Source organism: Pseudochaenichthys georgianus, chromosome 5 (assembly GCF_902827115.2).
Source record: "Pseudochaenichthys georgianus chromosome 5, fPseGeo1.2, whole genome shotgun sequence".
Classification (NCBI taxonomy): domain Eukaryota; kingdom Metazoa; phylum Chordata; class Actinopteri; order Perciformes; family Channichthyidae; genus Pseudochaenichthys; species Pseudochaenichthys georgianus.
This window is the reverse complement of record NC_047507.1, coordinates 34,847,852-34,869,585: the sequence shown is the minus strand read 5'-3', so window position 1 is coordinate 34,869,585 and position 21,734 is coordinate 34,847,852. Positions and strand designations below refer to the sequence as shown.

Genomic DNA, 21,734 nt, shown 5'->3' with positions numbered 1-21,734 from the left:
CGCCTCCGATCTCGGGCTCTCGGAATGGAGAGGGAAAATAACTCTGGATTCGTCTTTTAGCACATTTTACAACTTTTAAAGCATTTTGCATAATAGGGGCCCTTTAAAGAATATGGTATGGTATACGTTTTGTTGGTTTTATCAGGTCACAGTAAGTTACTCCTTTTCTGTTCCTGTTTGCTATTTCAGTAGTTAATTTCCAGTTTTTTTCCTCATGTGTCCAGATCTCAGCTAACATGGTAAGTACATGGTTATTTATTATTAAATGACGATGCACAGAACAATGAATATAATCCCAAATTATATTTATCTAGTTTTCAGATCCTTCACCAAAATATGCTTAAACTATGTAGTACTCTTATCTTACTGTTAGAAGCTGAATAGAGGGTAGTAAAAACCCAATTTATTGTAGAAAACAACAACACAGGTTATATATATATCTATCCTGCTGACTAACAGAATGATCGTTAAGGGCAAAGTGGGCACCTTTAAGAAAATATTATGTATCAGAAGAACGTTGACACAAATAATAAATTATGTCTGATTGGAATCTGACAGCATTACATTTGATATTGTGTCCAGTGAGATATAATAAGAACAATCTCTACCACATGAAATTGTCACGTAAGAGCCTTGTTGAAATTCACTGGTCAGGTGGTTGCCTAAATAAAACACGACAAAACAAAGTCTAGAAAGAAATGTAAGGTTCTCGTAACACTTTACATCATTTTATTACATTTGCAATAAATAAAAAAGCACTTTAAAGGTCCCACGTCATGGCCATTTCTACTGATCATAATTCCATTGTTGAGGTCTACTAGAAAAGATTTAAATTGTGCAATTTTCCAAACTCACATTGGTTTCTCAAACAGCATCTCTGTAAAGTATGTGTATTCACTCTCTGTCCTACACGCCTTGTTGGAGCTCCTGCCCCCCCATCTGCGAGGCTCCACTATATTTAAAGGTGACGTTTCAGAAAGGACAGCTTGCTAAAACTTCAGCGTGCAGTACTACTCACATTGGAGGAAGTGCAGACATTCCTCTGTTTGGGTGCTGACAAAAGATCAGCTGGTTTCCCATTTGATGGGTAGTTTCGCAACTCAAAACGGGGCGGGTGGCGCAGTGGTCTGTGCATCTGATCATCAGATCAAGGGGGGTGCTGGGGAACTCCAGTTCGAAACCCGCTCCTGCTGCCACTGCGTCAGGCCGTTGTGTCCTTGGGCAAGACACTTCACCCGGATTTGCTCCTGTGGGTATTGTCCACAGTACATGTATGATATCAATGTGTACTTGTAAAAGCGCCTCGATGACTTCGAGGCGTGAAGATGGACGGTGTGGCGCAGTGCGCTGTGCACTGATCATCAGATCAAGGGGTGAAACCCGCCGCTGCTGCGTCTGTAAAGCCGGTGTGTCCTTGGGCAAGACACTTCACCTGAACTTGCTCCTGTGGGTATTGTCCACAGTACATGACCATTGCATGTATAAATATGTGTGTAAAGCGCTTTGAGCACTGGAAAAGCACTATAATAAATGTAAGGAATTATTATTATTATTAACAGAAAATGCAGTCTATTTGTCCACCTGTTTTTAAGTAAACACAGGAAACACTTGGGATCAGACCAGGTTATGAATCAAACTGAGAAAAAACATCACCACAATTGTTTTTCTCTCGTCTTCCAGGCCTTACTAATACATTCAACAATTAAGGACATCTGTCGGATTCACTCTGATGCACTTTAGTGTAGTAAACTCGTTTGTGGCACATCCAGTTTCAAAGTGATGGACGAGCTCCTGATTCTGTCAAAGGTTCTCCATGACGACCGGTTCAAACACTGTAGAGTCTCTTCTTTATCCTGACTCAGGAACACACACACACACACACACACACACACACACACACACACACACACACACACACACACACACACACACACACACACACACACACACACACACACACACACACACACACACACACACACACACACACACACACACACACACACACACACACACACACACACACACACACACACGGAGCAGGGGTGAAAGGTCACATGCGGTGCGTTGACGAGGGTGGCAGCTGCTCTTTGTCATGGCGCTTCAGGAGAGGATTCAGATCAGTCTCCAGCTCCCTCTGCTTCTGTAATAAACCCTGAAAACACACACACACACACACACACCAGAGTTTACGTTAGAATTTTGCCGGTCAACATTTCCGTTATAGTTTAAATCTTCCGGACAAAATTAGAAAAGTGCTGGTCCAAGGTCTTCTTTGTTATTTATTGAGCTTTAAATCAAATTCATAACGACTCTATATTAAACAAACTAATTATAGTAGATTAACTACATTATTCAAAAGTGTACAGTAACTTTGGATAATAACACAGGAATAGTAAATAATAATATTTCACTCCCTCTATACTGTGGTAGAAACCAACTACAACAAAATGAACATAGTTACCGTGATTTAATTGTAATACATGTTTCCAAATGATGCCGAAGTAACAACATACTGATACCGGTTAGTAAAAACCATGAATTAATGCTTTGACAAGTCTGCAGACAGACGGCAGGCGAAAAACTTTTAAAATGCGTGTTTTTCTGAATGGAGATCGGATCGATCAGACTAAGCTAACGTTGTATCTGCTCCGTCCACACTCACAACAACATGATACAGACACAGATATAACAGCGGCTGTATTCGCCATGTTCCAGAGGTAGATAAACTAGCTAAGTGTGTTAGGTCGAATGTTACAGCTGCCGCCTTCCAGGTCGTCTTAACTGTGTTAACCTGTGTTTTATGCAAATTAACTGTGTGGTTTCCCTGATGTCATTGGCTGCCATCTCCCGCCTCTGAGGACTGTGATTGGAGCTTGTCGGGCCAGACGCGTGGCGCTCCAATCGCAGCGCACATCCGGCGTACACCTTCTGGAGACGACTACAAAGCCTGTGACTAACGATCACTCTGGAGGCTCTGACATGTGAACTGACGCCTCCTTGCTCCTTATATAATTCTGTTAACTGTGGTTAAACTCGTGTGCCCATATTTAGTTTGGTATTGTGTATTAGTAGTGTCTAGAGTAGCTTAGGATTTTGTGACTGTTGCCTTTAGTTTAGCTGTGTTTTTGTACAGACTCCTTTTGTTAGTTGTACCACTTTTAAAGTGAGGTTTTGTTTCTCAACGAGGCTCCTCGGTCAGATGGAGGGAGTAAATACAGCGCCAAGCGTAACTGTATGTAACAACGGTTTCAAATCAGCTTCTCTTGGACAAAAAATGTCAATTAATAACTAAAATAAAACACCAAACATCTTTAATTGTTATTTTTATAAGCTTCTTAGTTTTTGCAACAGTCTGTAAATATACACAACTTTATAATAAAATGCACACATTTACCTTTTTCTAGACTAAACATAGGTACGATCCTAAGTTAAAAACATATGAGGTTATCATGAGGTTGTTAACATCGCAATTTATCAGTGGATGTTTGCTGGAACTGTTTGTAAACAGTGTGTTTCCTGACGGACACACACAGCGTGACTCCGGTCAGGTAGTCCGGTCTCAAGTCAGCACCGCTGCAGACTCGCTGTTTGAGGGCTTGATAGCCCACTCCCCCTCCACACCGCTCCACACTCGTTGGCTTGGAACAGCACTTAATGTGGCGGACCCTCCGCGCGAATGCACAAACGGAGGGGTAGTGTGTAGGGGGTGGTTTAGGATTGGGCCTGTGTTTTGCTCCGCTCACCGGTCCGTCACAGCGGGCGGAGCTGTGATCATGCAGAGCTGGGTGTCTCCGTCAGCAGCAGTTGATCTGCTCTCTGATCGCTCTCGCGTCCGGTTATACTTCACTCACATTTATGTCCATATCGATCAGATCTAGCTAGTTCTAGCTAATGATATGACTGCCTGCGTATCAAAGGACACCTATAAGCGTTGCGGCAAAAGTATAGCACAGCATTAAGCATTTGTTTACATGAGGGGTCAAAATGTCCCCTTCAGGAGGATAAATCTCTTTCTCCACATGAAATGTCAGACATTAGAAAGGAAGTGACTGTGCATGTAGCGTATTGACTCTTCTTGTCTGTCACATAAGTGGCACAACTGATGCGGTATTGTGCTAAGGGGACATTTTGACCGGAGAGATTTAGATTTTCCGGTCTTCAGCATATTTTACCGGTCATAGTCCGGTAATTACCGGCTAACGGAAACCCTGACACACACTGCTGTCAGGGTTGTCATATTTTCATGAAAGAGAGCGGTGTACATCTGAATAACCGTGTTTATACAAACTGTAGCTTATACTTTCTTTATTAACGAGATTTGTTATGGCATACATTTATATATATCGTGATTCATATATTTTGATATGGCATACTTCCCTTTGAATTTTTTCATTCATTATTAAATGACATTTTAATAAATATGTTGTAAAGAGAGATGAAAGGGGGGAAATTGCTGGACTTTGGAACCTAAGTCCTCCGCTCGGGGACACAGCCCGTGTGTGGGCCACCAGCTCCACCCAGTGAGCTAGACAGCAGCGCATTAAAATTACAAATAAATAACTGAATTGATTCAGTATTGCCTAATATAATAATAATAACTTATGCCCTGATCAAATATCACTTCAGTTTCAGAAATGAAAAGTGAATGTCTTGCCAGGTTTAGAAAGAACAGTTTAAATGTAAGCTGGGCGGACACACTTGTTTGGTTTTTGTGTGTGTGTGTGTGTGTGTGTGTGTGTGTGTGTGTGTGTGTGTGTGTGTGTGTGTGTGTGTGTGTGTGTGTGTGTGTGTGTGTGTGTGTGTGTGTGTGTGTGTGTGTGTGTATTACCTGCCGTAGCTGGGCCAGGCCTCGGAGGATCTCTTGCTGTCGGTGTGTGTGTGTGTTGCGCAGCAGTTCAGGGTGGAGGAATCGATGTGAGGGAGGAGACTCTGAGATCGAAGGAGCTTCTGATGAGGAGAAGAATAGTTTACTGACAGTCTGTTAAACAGTCTGTTTCTTTATTTAGTTATTTCATATTTTTTTAAGTGTGGCTCCTCTGTACAAACAACAACTGTAACAAGCCTCTGTCCTGAAAGAGGAGTCGAGTACTATCAGTTAAGTGTAATGGTTACTTTTAATGTCTTGTCTTGGGTAAGGGGAAATGGCGGCAAAAAGAGCTGACATCACAATAAAAATACACAAAGACAAATGCACAGGTCGAGGTGTGTGTGTGTGTGTGTGTGTGTGTGTGTGTGTGTGTGTGTGTGTGTGTGTGTGTGTGTGTGTGTGTGTGTGTGTGTGTGTGTGTGTGTGTGTGTGTGTGTGTGTGTGTGTGTGTGTGTGTCCAACCTGTGTGTGTTTGAGGCGGGGGGGTGTCAGCAGCTCCACACTTGCCTCATCCAAGACACATGATTATCTCAAAGGGGGCAACGTCAAGGTTGTTGCCAAGGTAATAACAATAAAATAGTACTTATTTTATTTAAAGAGCACTTTTTCAAAATCCATGCAACAAAGTGCTTCACAAAGACAGGAACATAAGACAAACAAGTCTGAAATCACCAGGTTTGGAAGACAATAGATGAAAAACAATGTAGTGTTGAAAAAGGAAAGAATAGTAAAACAATTTATTTAAGAGATATTATATCAATATTGTGATGTGAGATTAGATATGGTCTTAGATGAGTATCGTTATCGTATGACATAATTGTTTCCTGGCTTTATAGGCTGCATTACATTAAAGTGATGCCATTTTCCTACTTTTATTATTGAGACCCGAAGACTATATCCACGTTTAAGATATTTATTTAGCAAAAACAAATCATATATCATGTGTAAACATTTTATAATAAGCACCAATAGTCAACATTACAATATTGTTGGTATACCAATATTGAGGTATTTGGTCCAAAATATTGGAAAACAAATTGATTCTCTCCATATCGCGCTTTCAGAGCCTCAGTCAAGTCAAAATCTATTCTATTGGGAGACAGTAAAACAAACGCTTATAAAAGAAGTGATATGATCACGTGATCACGTGTGTGTGTGTGTGTGTGTGTGTGTGTGTGTGTGTGTGTGTGTGTGTGTGTGTGTGTGTGTGTGTGTGTGTGTGTGTGTGTGTGTGTGTGTGTGTGTGTGTGTGTGTGTGTGTGTGTGTGTCCAACCTGTGTGTGTTTGAGGCGGGGGGGTGTCAGCAGGCTCCAGTGGGTCCAGGTTGAAGACTTCATCAGTGCGGACGTAAGGAATGAACTCCAGAGGAGGAGGAGAGGAGGAGGAAGGGGGCACCGGCTGAACCTGGACTCTGAGTCTGACAGCGGGGAGGGGGGGAGAGCGCCCCCTGCAGGGGACATCACAAGAGGAGTCAACGCACTGAACATAAAACATCTTCTCTGGCAGATTAAAGAGCTGAACTGGGTTGCGGTCGAATAGTCCATTTCGTTTAGGAACCTTCCTAACGGAGTGAAATGACCCGGAAGTACCTCAGTGGCAGCCATGATAAGTGCCGTTCGAATTCAGGGCTTCTCAAACTCCGGACCAAGGTCCGGATCCGGACCGAACTGCAAATCAATCCGGACCGAACCCTGTGTCCCATTATAAAAAGAAAGATATGCTATATTGGAAAAACATATTGTAGGGCCATCCCTATACAAAACATGTCTGTGAAGTTTTTTGCTTAAAATACCAAACAGTTCACCCATTGTAGCCATGCCTCATACTGCTCATACCCCTCTTTTGCAGCCCTGTTAGAGAAACACGGATTTTGGGTCCTTAGCTTGAAAAAAAAAAAGAGGAGGCGGAGCTAATGCCTGATCAGAATTCTACCGGAGATAAAGTTAAATTCTGCTGTGATAAAACGCCATCCTGTTCTAAACCACATCAAAGATTACTTCTGAAACAGTATGGAGCTCAAATGCTTTTTCTCTTGCGGGTTTATCACAATGTGAGTTCCTTTTTTTATTTCCTGCTTTTTAAAACACATGTGCTCTCCAGTACAGGTTAGCTCTGAGTGTTAGCGAGGCTTGCTAATGCAAACAAAGACGAGATTACGTCCAAAACACGTCAGGCATTGTTTCTGATAGCGATTTTCTGTGGGTCCGCTGCCGATTTGACGTCAGATCGGCAGCAAATCTGTATCTGCTCGTTGTACCCGTTTTGAAAAGATTTTGGTACGGAGGAAAAGAGAGAGGCTTTTATTTTCTGACGCTGTGTGAGTTCCCCGACGCACCGGGGACACATATTTATGTATAGAAGACATCACAAAGTGCATTTTGCATGATAGGTCCCCTTTAATGTATATTTTCTTGTGTCTGACGCGTTGTGAGAATGAACGTGCATATATATTTACTTGTGTGCGCGAGCGTGACACGCATTGCAGACCGCAAGTTAACCGCAAGTTTACCTTGACTTTCTAATGCCATTTCTCCCACTAGTTCAAGCCATCATACTGTATGTATGTATTGAATGTGTGTGTGTATACAGGGGCGCCGTTTTCCGACAGGCAAGTGCTTGGACCAGAAGGGGGCCCCCAAATAAAGTAGATTAATCCAATCCAACTTTATTTATATAGCACTTTAAAACCTCCAGATCAAAGTGATGTACAGAGAGATGCTTCAAATATAAAATCACACAGCTCAGCTCACAAAACATAAGATAAATAAATAAGTTTAAAATAAAAGATACAAACACAAAACAAACCAGAATAAACGTAACAATTTCAAAATAAGATTAAGAAGGTCCACAGCAACGACAACATGAAACACCCTTTAATTTACTGCAACGACATGTCGGGAAACCCAGTAGTTATGACCGGCCCGTTGGCCACAACAGAAAAACCAGGAGAGACGCTCAAAGTTTCCAACAATCTCCGCACTTTATTCGGCAACACCAAAAAACAGCAGAGTGTGGACGAGGGGAAAGGATCACGGTCAGTTCCTCCGCAGCAGGCTTGGAGAGAGTCATGACGGGGCTGTAACTCCGGGCAGCTGGGCTTTAAGTAGCACCTCCGGCCAGGTGTCCCCGATCACGCTGATTGGACCTGCAACAACATTCACACCCTCACAGGCCCCAGGCTCTGGGGCCATCACAGCCCCCCCCCATGAATTCAGGGTCCCCAACAGAACCCTGGCACCCAAATCAACCACTCTACCAAAACATAGTGCCCACCACAATGAGAGAAAACAACAGGACACTGGAATGCTGCGACTATTTAACCCACACTAACATGGCATTACTCACCGGGGGCCCGAGACAATGCATCCGCCACCACATTGTCCCTCCCCTTGATATGGCGAATGTCCAAATGCTTAAACCAACCAGCCAAATGTTGCAGAGACTCTGAATTCTTAAGTCGGCCATAAAGGACAGCATCATCGGGGCCCGACAAAGTCTGTTCGTCCTGCTCTGCCACAGCCTGGTGGGACGCAGAGACCGACAAACACGTTGCGTGGGCACCGGGCAACAGCCCTTCCTGGTTGGCTGACTGAGCTGTTTGAGTGAAGTATGGCTTCAACAAATGTACATGACAGAGCTGAGTAGCAGACCTACGATCAAGGGTAGCTATCACATAATTCAGTTCTGAAACGTTCTTCACCACCGAATATGGACCAGAAAACTTTGCCTGAAATGAGGAAGACACAATTGGCAATAAAGCGAGCACCTGATCTCCCGGAAGAAAAACACGCTTCTCAACTTGACGGTCATATACCTTTTTCATCCTTTCCTGCACGGAGGTCAAATTGCTCTTAGCCACCTCCTGGGCTCTAAAAAGCCTATACCTAAAACCACTCACATACTCAGCCAGCTTTTGAGGTGGTTTGTCTTCGGTCCAACCATCCCGCAACAATGCCAAAGGGCCCCTCACAGTATGACCGAACACTAGGTCATTGGGGCTAAACCCCGTACTCTCCCGGACAACTTCCCTTGCCGCCAGCAACAGCCAGGCCAAACCTTCCTCCCAGTCTCCATTCATTTGGACACAATACGCACGCAACATTGACTTCAACGTTTGATGGAACCGTTCCAATGCCCCCTGGCTCTGCGCGTGATAAGCAGTTGCCTGGTTGTGCTTAATGCGTAGTTGCTTTAACACTTGTGCAAACAAATGGGACGTAAAATTCGACCCCTGGTCAGACTGAATTACTTTAGGAACACCACAGATGGAAAAAACTGCGACAAAGCACGTACAACAGACCTGGCTGTAATCGTGCGTAGAGGATATGCCGCCGGATATCTTGTGCTCTGGCACATCACTGTCAGTAGGTAACTAGCACCTGACTTAGAAGGAGGTAACGGGCCCACACAATCAATAATGAGATGCTCAAAAGGCTGACCTGTAACTGGTATCGGGTACAATGGCACAGGTTTCAGGATCTGATTAGGCTTACTGGTTAGCTGACAAGTATGACATGACTTAATGTAAGTGGACACATTCCTTTTTAATAAGGGCCAAAAGAAATACCTCAGGATCCGATCATACGTCTTCCTGACACCCAAATGGCCCGCTTCATCGTGGGACATCCGCAACACCAAGGCACGGAACCCGGAAGGCACCACAACCTGGTAAACCGGCTCACCAACGAAGTGCTTCAACTGAGGAACCCACTTTCTCATCAGGACATTATTCTGGAAAAAGTACCCCTGAGCATGATTTCTCACCTCCCCACCAGGCAGAACACTCTCCCTCAGACCTTTTAGAGACGCATCAGCACACTGTGCCTTCCCCAGCTCACTGTGAGAAACCGACCAGGGAATCTCGAGACACATCATGCCTCATTGAGGCCTCATTGATTTCAGCTCAGCTCATGTTCCCCGCCTGCTCACGTCTCATAGCCCGTGTCACGGCGCATGCTGCAAATACGTCAGGGTACTCCGTTTCGCTCTTGTCTGGCTTAATACTGGCGCCATGATAGCAGGCGGTGCCCCATCAGCCCACACCCGACTACCCGCAATGTCGTTACCCAGGATCATCGTGACCCCTTTTATGGGCAGAGCCGGCCGCACGCCAACCGCTACTTCACCCTGAAACAGATCTGAAAACAGCATCATTTTATGGAGGGGGACCTGCATAACATTCAACCCCATTCCCAGCACCGGAACAAACAACCCCATGTACGTGTCCTCTGAAAACGGCAAAGCAGACGCTAAAATAAACGAGTCAAATGCACCGGTGTCACGTAATATTTGTATATGCACCTTCTCATCGCTCCCTACCAAAGAAACAAACCCCTCAGTCATGAACGGCAAATAAGACTTCAGTTCTGGGCTAGACCCCTGTGGTTTCAACTCACTGACTAACCGCCCAGTCACCTGCTCAGCGACAGGTGCCACGAACATTGCTGGCCTGGGACTACTACTAGTCCCTGCCTGCTCAGCGTTAGCCCTAAGTGCATAGCAGTCCTTTCTCCAGTGCCCTTGCCTATGACAGTAATTACACACATCGTCAGGTATACGTGCACCACGTCCATACCCTCTCTTGCCCCACAGATTTCACTGGACGACCAGACCACGCTCCCACACCCGAGGAATCTCCTTTGTGACTGCTGTGTACGTCACAAAGGAGACATGCATAGCGCGCCAAAACTGCTGGCATTGATCCGGACCATTGACCTTGTATAAAATTCACAAGTGGACCTTTAACAAAAAAGTTTGAGTACCCTTGCTCTAGAATGATAGGAAAGGAGGTTTCAAACCTCCTTTATAACCTCCTTTAGCTTAGGAACCACTGGATCTCCCTTGACGAAAGGAGAGGAGAAAATGCTGCCCCACAATGCCTTGCAGCCGCAGCATTTGCCGTCACACAACAGTCGGCCGTTCACGGAAACAACCGATTATGACCGAGAAATTATATCATTAAGCTTTTTAAAACGTATGTGGTAAGTTGCCAAAGTGCTTTGTTTTGAACGTTCATCAGTATTATAATCAAAAAGAGAAATATGAACATTAGTTTTTACTGAAATGATCAAATAAAGTCACCATTTCACAGTCTTTACTGAGCTGTGTGGAGTTTGTTCGACTTTTAAAAGATGTTTGAATGGTGATATACACATGATAGATGTTAAGGACTAACGTGTATAATAAATACATCTGTATTGATTTTAAGATCTTTTCATACAATCATACGTATTGGGATCATTTGTATTAATGTGGACCGGAGGGAGAGGGTGACGAGCATACGTTTCACTTTCCTTTTTTATTTCAATTCCAACTTTGGTCATGAAGAATATGTTTCTCTGTTGTCCACGTTCATAAAGCAAAGCAGCAGCATCAGAGCACGGTGCAGAGTCTCTAGATGAGTTTACAGTCGTCCCTCGTTCTTATTAAACATCCATGTTGTAGTCCGCTGTATAGAAAACTGTAGTTTCCATAGTTTCCCCACAGCAGCAGACGCACATTCATGACGTCCGCTGGCGCATCATAAACACGTCGGATAGTGAAAGTGCATTCGGATTCTCTAAAGTACCGCAGTCTCTTCTCCTAAGTCCTTTTGAATTATCCTATCCACTATCCCTTAACCCCGTGACGTTTCACTCAGAGGTCAAGGAATAGACGATAGGGATAGACGTTAGGAGCTGAATTTTGGACTATTGGACCGCAACTCGCTGCGAAGGGGACCCAAGTTCCCATCAGCAGAAACACGTGGGTTTGCTATCCTGGCTCCAAAATGGTGGAATGAGCTCCACATTGAAATCAGGACAGTAGAAAGCTTACACACCTTCCGGCGCAGACTGAAAACTCATCTCTTTCGACTCCACTTCGAGCGATAGAACTATTAACAAAGCACTTATATACTAATAAAGGACTGGCTTACCTAAAGCCAGTTGAGTAGCACTTGAAATGTTTTTGCTCTATGAAGCCTGATGTACTTTATGATTCTGTTTTCTTCAAGTTTGTATTTTGTTGGTCGAACGCACTTATTGTAAGTCGCTTTGGATAAAAGCGTCAGCTAAATGCAATGTAATGTAACCCTGGTGTTTAGTAATCACACTGTGGAACTTCTTCATGACTGCACAGATAACTTCCTGCATTTCCAGGAGTTCCAACTGCTCGTTTGTGCATTTCGTAGCAGTACAATTACTAACAGTAAAGGTTGTTTTCATTTCATTTTTATTTATTTTTTATAATTGTAAAAGGTTGCTGTGAAATAAAGTCCAAAAGTGTGTTACAGGACTTATACAAACGCATATTAACATTTGATAAGGCAGGAACTGTGAATTTTGACTTACTTTAAATGTAAAATGTGTATATTTTCTATCAAACAACTCATCTTATACTGTCTGTGGGGTTTACTGCTGGCCTGTCTTTACTAGAGACATTTTTCAGTTCTGCTTTTTGTATGTCACTATTGTAGAATTGTCTCCTTTTTCAGGGGAAGGGGTTGAACAGTAAGACATCTGCTCAGAGCTGCTCACCTCTCAGGGCTGACGGCTGCAGCGATGCTGAGTCCTCTGGAAACACTCTCCACCTGCAACAAACACTCATTAACACATATCCAACCACAGATAATATCATCATCCTGCAGGGAAAAACTGAACTCCTTTGGAGAAGGGAAGTAACTAAAGGTGATCAACCTCAACAGTTATATTAAATTAAAACAAAAGCAGCTTTTCAGAATTCACTGTGAAGGTTTACAGTATCAGGGAGTTCCCTACCTTCCTGGTGGGACTGGTTCTGGTTTGTGTGGGGTTGGAGGGGACAGAAAGCTCCCGCTGCTGAGGAGGAGGGTCGGCCCTGGACAGGCAGGTCCTCTCCTGCAGAGCGAGGAGCTCAGCCTGCCTCCTCTGCCGGCTCTCTTGCCTGTTCCTCTGCAGAGCCGCTGGGTAGCGCTCCGACGCGGGGACAAACTGCCGGCTGGGCCTAAGGACCAGCAACAGGTAAAGAGGGGGGGTCTGAGCAAATAAATACTGACAGGGTGTGAGGTATTTATTTTTTAAGACAATATGGAGGTTGTGGGATTGATTTTGGATCTCTACATTCCTGATTTTTAACATTGAAGGGTTGATTAAAGAAGATCAAATGGGGGTACACGGACCCCTGGGGGTAAGTTAGGGTACTGCAGGGGGTACGTGAGATAAAAAAAAAGGTTAATTAAAAAAAAATATTTTATATAAAATATTCCTAGAACCACCAAGGGTTCAAGATCCGTTCTTGTGCTTTTCTGGTGCTTAACTGGTTGTTCTCAGTTTTTATAAGTGTGTGGTCACGTTCTAGTCACTTTGTTCTGCGCTACTGCTTGTTACAACTTGCCGTACTCGCCATTAGCTGTTATTGCTCAGGTTAATTTCGCCCCCCTCCGACGTAAGCTTGAAGTATTGGTTATTACCGGGCAGCCGAGTGGGGCCAGCTAAGAACCGGGTTTCGGTACTGAGAGCCGGCTCCACTGCGGTGGAAACAGGAATAACCAGAGCTAAATCAGGCTCTAGCCCGGAAACCCGCCGAGCGGGAAGCCAGTTGCAATATTAGATTATAACCAGGGGTGCACATAACTTTTTTGCCCTGGTTCTCAAAGGAGCACCTGCAGATGTTGCTTGGTGCTCATCCTTAAAATGAAATAAACCGTAACTTTTGAGGGGGTCTTGACTTCATTTGCCAGAGTCAGACACACGGCACTGAACACACATGCAGAGGTGAACACAAGACAACATTGGCACGACCAGTAATCCTACAAGCTGTCATCACTACCCTCCTGACTGTTCTCCTCACTGTCTTCCTCTCTGTCAGACATAGCTGATGATGTAGGCCTACTACTTTCTCTCTGGTTGAGTCTGCTTGCATCCACAAGTCAACAGCTGGTTTTGGGTCGAAAGTCTCTATTGTCCTCTTAGACAAGTGGATGTAATCAAATAAGTATGTGAACATAACCAATAACCTACCATAGCCAATAACAAATTAATGTAACTTATTTTATTTGTGTTGTTCATTCATATCTTATTTTATAGTTAACATTTATTTATGCATTTTTTTTTATCTCTCCAGTTTTATAGGATGTTTTTGGTTTACTGTCCTATAGTATGCATTGGAATGATTTCAAACCTGTTTATCCCAATAATTAGGCCTAATGAGTGCCTTGGAAATATGTGTTTACATAAATTGTGATCAAAACGTTTGAGACCCACTGAGATAACTTAGACTAAAGTGAACTATCTAAACACTCAAGAGTCCTTTACCTCACTGAGCTGTAGTTATCAGCCTCTCAGTCTGACTGGAGAGGACTCTCCCTCCACATTATTGTAGAAACATCTTCTTACATCCGTTAGAGCAGCTAGCACCAGATGCTAATAACAACAGCGCCGGTACCGGGCGGTGCGCCCTTCCTTTCTCCCTCGCTCGCTCCCACGCTCACTCGCACTTTGGCTGTGAGCTGCGGGTGCCAGATAAGCCAACATCCCCCATTTTCATCACTTACAGCGCCCATCGTACAGGGAAAATGAAAAGTGTAACCGGGATGAAAAGGGTGTTACATTTACTTAATTATGAATGTTGTTACATCAAGGCCGAAAATTAGGATGAGCACCAACGGTCAAAACATTTATTTTTTTCTCCCAGAGCTGTCAGCGCAGCGCCTCCACAGATCTGGCGCCCTAGGCGAACATCTAGCCAGTGCTACGGGCCGGCCCTGAGTTGATATGCAACTCGCAAATATCTTTCTCTCTCCTCTCTTCTCCCTTCTCTCTCTCCCTCTCCCTCTCTCTCACTTTTGGTACGCAAATGCGCCTTTTTTCAAATGAGCCGGTGCTCTTTTTTTGGCGGAGGTGCGCATGCGCACCAGTTATGTGCAGCCCTGATTATAACAAATAGACATTGAAATAGAATCGTGGTTAAAAACGTAGCAGCACTACAGCAGGGAACGCGGACAACGGAGAAAAAAAGAGAGCCAAAATTGAGCCGTCAATATCAGGAGGCGTATGCTTTGATGGGATTCACGTCAACAAACGGTAACCCGCCCCAGGCATTGTGTTTTTTCTGTGGGGAGAAACTAGCCAACAGCTCGATGAAACCAGCGCACCTCCAGAGACATCTCAGCATCAAACACCTGTGTCATGTTGGTAAGCCACCGGAGTTTTTCAAGAGAAAACTCGCTGAGTACAGATCCTCGCAAAAGATTATGCGAAAAGCTTTCACAGCATCAGCCAAAGCACTGAGGCATCGTATGCGGTGTCACTGCTCATCGCTAAAGCCAAAAAGCCGTACACGATCGCTGAGGACCTAAAACTCCTAAATAGTGTCATTGCAGTGTTATTACAGTTTGTTTATAATTGCACTTTTTTTTCAGTTACAACGTTTAAAAAAAAAAGAAGCTTTTCATGCATTGCGGTCACTACATTAGAGACTGCTAATTTAATGCTGTTTTCTTGTATATTCATGGGGTTTCGGATGGTAGGTTACACATCAGGCACCACAGTGGATTTTATTATAATATTTGTGTATTGTATTTTATAGTTTTTGCATAATATATCATTTTGTTAATTGGTTTGTTCAACATATATTACTTAAATATTTGTTTTTTAAAAATGTCGTTATGTTCTTTTTTTTCATGCATAAAGATGAAAATATCCTTAGTTTGTTGTAATTCGTGCATGAAGGAGTTAATAAATCACACACTGATAGGACATCACTATATTGTAATTATTTATATAGGCTTTTTCTATCAAACATGTTCGGGGTCGGTCAGGGGGTACTTGGCTGAGAAAATGTTTCAAAGGGGGTACATTACTGACAAAAGTTTGAGAAGCACTGCTCTAGAGCTCCAACTAATCGTGTGTAATAGGCTAAGGGGCGGGACATCTCTAAGCGGCTGACCAATCACAACCAGCCAACCAATCAGAGCAGACTGGGCTCTGGTTTCAGACAGAGGGTGAAAAGAGGTGCTGCAGCACAGGCAGTATGAGAAAAATAAAGAGCTTTTTGAACATTAAAGCAAGGAGACATGTCACATATCCACCTGAAAATGAGCATAATCTGTCCTCTATAAATACATTTTGTTGATGTTTTAGGCCTACAAATATTCACTTAAATAAAACCGCTAATTCAGTAATGTCCGGATGAACAACACTTCTTATTCAACAAAACAACTAACACATAAATGAATAGGTACATAAATAAATGATTGAATAGCATTTGTTGAGATCTCCATATTAGGTTGAGTACTTCAAACGAAAGTTAGTTATAATCAAATATAATCAATTATATTCTTGTATAAACCCACAATGAAAATGCTTCATATTTTATGATTTTCTATATTTACAGTATAAACAAAACACAAGTGGTTTGTTAAGTTGAGTGTAAGGCCTATAATGGTTTATGGGTGTCCGATAAGAGAGAGGAGACCGTTTCTTCCCTCTTCCCTAACAGCAGTACACAGGGAGGGGGGCTCCTGACTTGTTGGAGAAATATTCTGAGGCCCCAAAAAGGCGGTTATGTCATGGCCGAGAATAATATTTTCCAGTCCTGCACACTAGAGGTCCTGAACTTTTTACACAAGCATGGGAAGGTGTGTCTTAGGGTTTCTGTCCTGTTTTCAGCATAAAAACACTGGGTGAGAGAGGGAAAGCTTCAGAGCTGTTTTTTCGCCTCGGTAAGGTTCTCTCAAACTTGGTAAATATTGCTTACATTTCTGTTTATTGAATGCTGAGTGAATTGTTGGATGAAAGTTTAAAACTGTTCATTCTTACGGACCATTTTTGAGGAGCTGCCTCTGAATGTTGTCAGGCTATAGGTGTGAATGTTAGCCCCGGCGATCCGTGAGGAGATTCCTTTGGATTATGTCGGAAGACTTTAATGTCTAAACTATGAATTAAGGTTTCAGATTATAAAATGACCACAGCATGATATTCTTAGTATGATTGTAATGTTGTAACGAGAGAAGGTAAAAACCCTGTACAAGTGTGGAACATTATTCTTCAAATAAACTGATCCCACCTTTTGGATTGGGACAATTTAAAGACATAGCGCTCTCCTCTCCTGCTTGAAAGGTAAGAAATGCACACTGCCACACACACTTAGGTAGGGCCACACCTCATTACTGATATCAAAATCCTTCGGGATCGCTTAAACAGATTTAAGAGAGTTGTCTGAATTGAAACAGCAGTTAATTGAACCTGGTTCTTCAGGAGTTAATAGAGGTGAGATCTTGCTGACGTTGGTGGATCTGAGCCAAGCAGTAAACTTACATAGACTCAATAACTTCTGTTAGGTCAATTAGTAGGTCAGAGTAATTTGCCGGAATAAATTATCAGCCCTCCCGACTCCCAACACATTGTTGTGTCCATTTCTATATTTTTGTTGTTTGTTTTAGCACTAGATGGCGCAATGGGGCACAAGGTCTTTAAGTGATTTGATCGTGCTGTGCACACACTGTTTTTCTTTGGAAATAAAATGGTACTGAGACTCTTAAATCAATATATCCATTTGAACAATTAAATGTACAATGTGTGAACAGCACAGCATGCTTTTTACAGCGCCACGGCTTCCACAGATGACATTTTTGTATGTATTTGTTGTCAAAGCATTTAATATATTCATTGCTATCGGGATGTTAAAAGCATTCCATGGAATATAACAAAAAGTGTTTCTGAAATAAATTACATACCCCACCTTTAAGCTATTCCTATAAAACATTTAGAATACTTTTTAATAATATATATTTTTTTTTAAATCTTGATTTGATGTCATGTTTATGTATTATACACAAAAGCTAATTCCTTGTATGTAAAAATCTACTCACCAATAAATGTATTCTGATCCTTGTATTTCAACACTTATGAAACAGTATACATTATTGTCTCGTTTCAGGTGTAGCTTCAATCTAAAAACTATTCTCACCTCTGTGTGTTCCACTCCGGCCTCCTCTTGTCCCTCCTGCTCCTGTCTGTTCTGGCAAACGCCTCATACGGGTCTCCTCCTCCTCCTCCTCCCTCAGGTAGACAGATGTTCTCCTTGCCGGTTGTCATTGCTCGGGTCCTGCTGTTTGGAAGAGCCACAGATGAAGCAGGGGGGGGGGGCTGGTACTGTGCAGCGACGTCAGGAGTCTGAACTGTGGCAGCTGCTTCTACACACAGAACATAAGAGGGGGGGGGGGGATTTTAGGATTTTATGGAAATATGTTTGTGAGCTGTGATCAAATCCCTATTTGATGTTTTCTGACAAAATAATGAGCATTAAAATATGTGAAGAATTCAACAGCAAGTTTGGCTGTAACAAAGTACATTAAACCAGCTCTGACTGGGGGATTCCATGGTTCTCCCAGGCCAGCGTGGAGATAAAATCTCTCCACCTGGTGCTCGGTCTAGAACACCTCCCTAGGAACCAAGATGGACTGGTAGATTGAGAGCTTTGCCTTCTGGCTCAGCTCTCTCTTCATCACACTGGTGCAGTAGAGCAACTGCTGTATTACTCCCGTTGCTCTGATTCTCCAGAAGTACTACCAATAGTTGTTTTAGTAGCGGTTACAGCACAAGCCGTAATAATAACAGTAATAGTTGTAGGAGTTAAGTTGAGTTACCTGTCTGTACAGCAGTGTCTCTGTATGGGGAGGCTGAACTGCTGACCTCTTCCCTCTCCAAACACTCGCTCTGCCTATTTACTGCTGAAACACACAAGCAAGTACTAATTACACACACACATTTTTTCACACCAGTTAATTGGGCCATACCAAAGAACAGTTACAGCATCAATAATGTACATTATTACATTGCTTAATTGAATGCTGGATTCTGATTAGTCAATTTGGAAATCCAAAAGATTGTAAATTCTCGCTAACAGACTGCCGGACTATTTCGCATCAATCAGCAAAAAGTAGTGAAGTAAATGTAACATCGGCTGTTGACAACAAACATTAGTTTTCTCCATCGGAAAACACCATGGAGTACTATTTGAATATTCATTTTCATATTTGTGGAGAGCACAACACTTTGGATTCATGATGTCCCCAGTAAAGGAAAGAAAAACAGAACTAGAGAACGAAAGAGGTTAAGAGACAGAGCACTGGAGGTCAGTGAAATCACAAAAAGAAGACAAACAGGAAGTAAACACTAACAGGAACACGGGATGGGCTCTCACAGTGTTAGGGTTATATATATATATATTATTATATATATATTTATTTTTATTTTATTTATTCAAATGTACAATTGTCGGGCTGGGCTAAGCTCTACATGATACTAGATCCAGGCAGCGCCCCCTGGTTTTTACAGACTTTGACAGTTACTCCATCAGTGCTGCTTCGCATCGGGAGCCTTTTTTCATTAATGACTGCTGCATATTATCGCTTTCATAATGTACCGGTACTTTTTAAAGTAAATGATCCGTGTACCAAACAGGTCAGGTGTGAAATCAGTCTCTCAAAGTGCAAAACACTTTTTAATATTGCACAAGCTCTACTCACCGCTCGGCTCCTGCATGTCTTGCTGGCTCTTCTTGTCATCGTCATCTTTCTCTAGCTGCTCTGCCAGGTTGGTCGACTGCACACACACACGCGCGCATACACACACACACACACACACACACACACACACTATAATTATAATTACAACATAGAAATAATACAGTGTGGAGAAAATGTGTGCATAGTTTGTGTCCCAACCTTCTGCTTCTCCCTCTGTGTGTCGATCTCGTACTGTCTCTCCAGCATCTCCCTCTCTAGCGCCACCCTCCTCTCGTCCTCTTTCTCTTCCTCTCTTCTCCTCGTCTCCTCTTGTTCCTTCTGCCGCCGTCGCTCCTCCACCTGGGCCTCAATCGCTCGCTGTGGGAGGAGACGTGTGACACTGTTCACAGTGCCAGCAAAAAAATACCTTGCTGTACTCCATCCTGTCTCCTCCTCCTCCTCCTCCTCCTCCTCCTCCTCCTCCTCCTCCTCCTACCTGCTGATCCAGCTGTTTGAGCCTCCTCTTCTCTCTCTCTTCTATCTGGGTGGGATCCAGCAGGGCGGTCATGGTCCTCAGATGGCTGGACAAAATAGGAGAGAACATTGACTCATTTATATACCTGGATATAAATCTGCAATTTGTTTAGAAACTCAAATACAGTCGTTGTATGATGAGTCTTGCGAGAACAACTGAGCCATTTAGATATTTAAGGCTCGTGTCGTGAATGGGAACATTCATTCAAAGCCTGAAAAACCACGAGGGGACAAATGAATCTTACATTTAGCCAATAGTAAATCTAAAGTGTTGGCTATGAAACCCAGAGCCAAGTCCAGACTCAAAAAATACCCAAATTAAATAAAAGTTTAAACTTTGGCAAAAAGTTGTGTTTTAAAGAAGAGTCACATAAGACGACTAAGGAAATAGGTTACAAAGTTTCCAGGTTTTGCTTAATGCCAATGTAAGTATGTTTATGAAGTTAAAAATGTGCAGAAATTGGAAATCAGTTTTTTTCCTGAATGGCTCTTTAAATGCATTTGGGAAGGGGTATATACAGTGGGGCAAAAAAGTATTTAGTCAGCCACCAATTGTGCAAGTTCTCCCACTTAAAAAGATGAGAGAGGCCTGTAATTTTCATCCTAGGTAGACTTCAACTATGAGAGACAGAATGGAGGTAAAGAATCCAGGAAATCACATTGTAGGATTTTTAATGAATTCATTGGTAAATTCCTCGGTAAAATAAGTATTTGGTCACCTACAAACAAACAAGATTTCTGGCTCTCACAGACCTGTAACTTCTTCTTTAAGAGCCTCCTCTGTCCTCCACTCGTTAACTGTATTAATGGCACCTCTTTGAACTCGTTATCAGTATAAAAGACACCTGTCCACAACCTCAAACAGTCACACTCCAAACTCCACTATGGCCAAGACCAAAGAGCTGTCAAAGGACACCAGAAACAAAATTGTAGACCTGCACCAGGCTGGGAAGACTGAATCTGCAATAGGTAAGCAGCTTGGTGTGAAGAAATCAACTGTGGGAGCTATTATTAGAAAATGGAAGACATACAAGACCACTGATAATCTCCCTCGATCTGGGGCTCCACGTAAGATCTCACCCCGTGGGGTCAAAATGATCACAAGAACGGTGAGCAAAAATCCCAGAACCACACGGGGGGACCTAGTCAATGACCTGCAGAGAGCTGGGACCAAAGTAACAAAGGCTACCATCAGTAACACACTACGCCGCCAGGGACTCAAATCCTGCAGTGCCAGACGTGTCCCCCTGCTTAAGCCAGTACATGTCCAGGCCCGTCTGAAGATTGCAAGAGAGCATTTAGATGATCCAGAAGAGGATTGGGAGAATGTCATATGGTCAGATGAAACCAAAATAGAACTTTTTGGTAAAAACACAACTAGACGTGTTTGGAGGAGAAAGAATGCTGAGTTGCATCCAAAGAACACCATACCTACTGTGAAACATGGGTGTGGAAACATCATGCTTTGGGGCTGTTTTTCTGCAAAGGGACCAGGACGACTGATCCGTGTAAAGGAAAGAATTAATGGGGCCATGTATCGTGAGATTTTGAGTGACAACCTCCTTCCATCAGCAAGGGCATTGAAGATGAAACGTGGCTGGGTCTTTCACCATGACAATGATCCCAAACACACCGCCCGGGCAACGAAGGAGTGGCTTCGTAAGAAGCATTTCAAGGTCCTGGAGTGGCCTAGCCAGTCTCCAGATCTCAACCCCATAGAACATTTTTGTAGGGAGTTGAAAGTCTGTGTTGCCCAGCGACAGCCCCAAAACATCACTGCTCTAGAGGAGATCTGCATGGAGGAATGGGCCAAAATATCAGCAACAGTGTGTGAAAACCTTGTGAAGACTTACAGAAAATGTT

The 21,734-nt window shown here is 43.1% G+C and overlaps 1 protein-coding gene across 6 annotated transcripts in view; it reads right to left on the bottom strand.

Annotated features, from left to right (window-relative positions):
* Positions 1 to 687: 687 nt before the first annotated feature.
* The window catches only part of ccdc66 (coiled-coil domain containing 66), a 39,410-nt gene continuing 18,363 nt past the window's right edge, over positions 688 to 21,734 (bottom strand). For 4 of the 6 annotated variants that reach the window (XM_034083395.2, XM_034083398.2, XM_034083396.2 and 1 more), the window contains exons 12-21: positions 19,834 to 19,918; positions 19,557 to 19,715; positions 19,359 to 19,434; positions 18,477 to 18,560; positions 17,798 to 18,023; positions 12,628 to 12,832; positions 12,388 to 12,440; positions 6,145 to 6,317; positions 4,832 to 4,950; positions 688 to 2,155 (exon numbers count right to left, since the gene is read on the bottom strand). In XM_034083395.2, the coding sequence (XP_033939286.1) occupies positions 2,054 to 2,155; positions 4,832 to 4,950; positions 6,145 to 6,317; positions 12,388 to 12,440; positions 12,628 to 12,832; positions 17,798 to 18,023; positions 18,477 to 18,560; positions 19,359 to 19,434; positions 19,557 to 19,715; positions 19,834 to 19,918 (1,282 nt within the window). In that variant the 3' untranslated portion in view covers positions 688 to 2,053. The remainder of the gene's footprint in view (positions 2,156 to 4,831; positions 4,951 to 6,144; positions 6,318 to 12,387; positions 12,441 to 12,627; positions 12,833 to 17,797; positions 18,024 to 18,476; positions 18,561 to 19,358; positions 19,435 to 19,556; positions 19,716 to 19,833; positions 19,919 to 21,734) is intronic. The other 2 variants (XM_034083399.2, XM_034083397.2) reach the window with 2 other exon arrangements.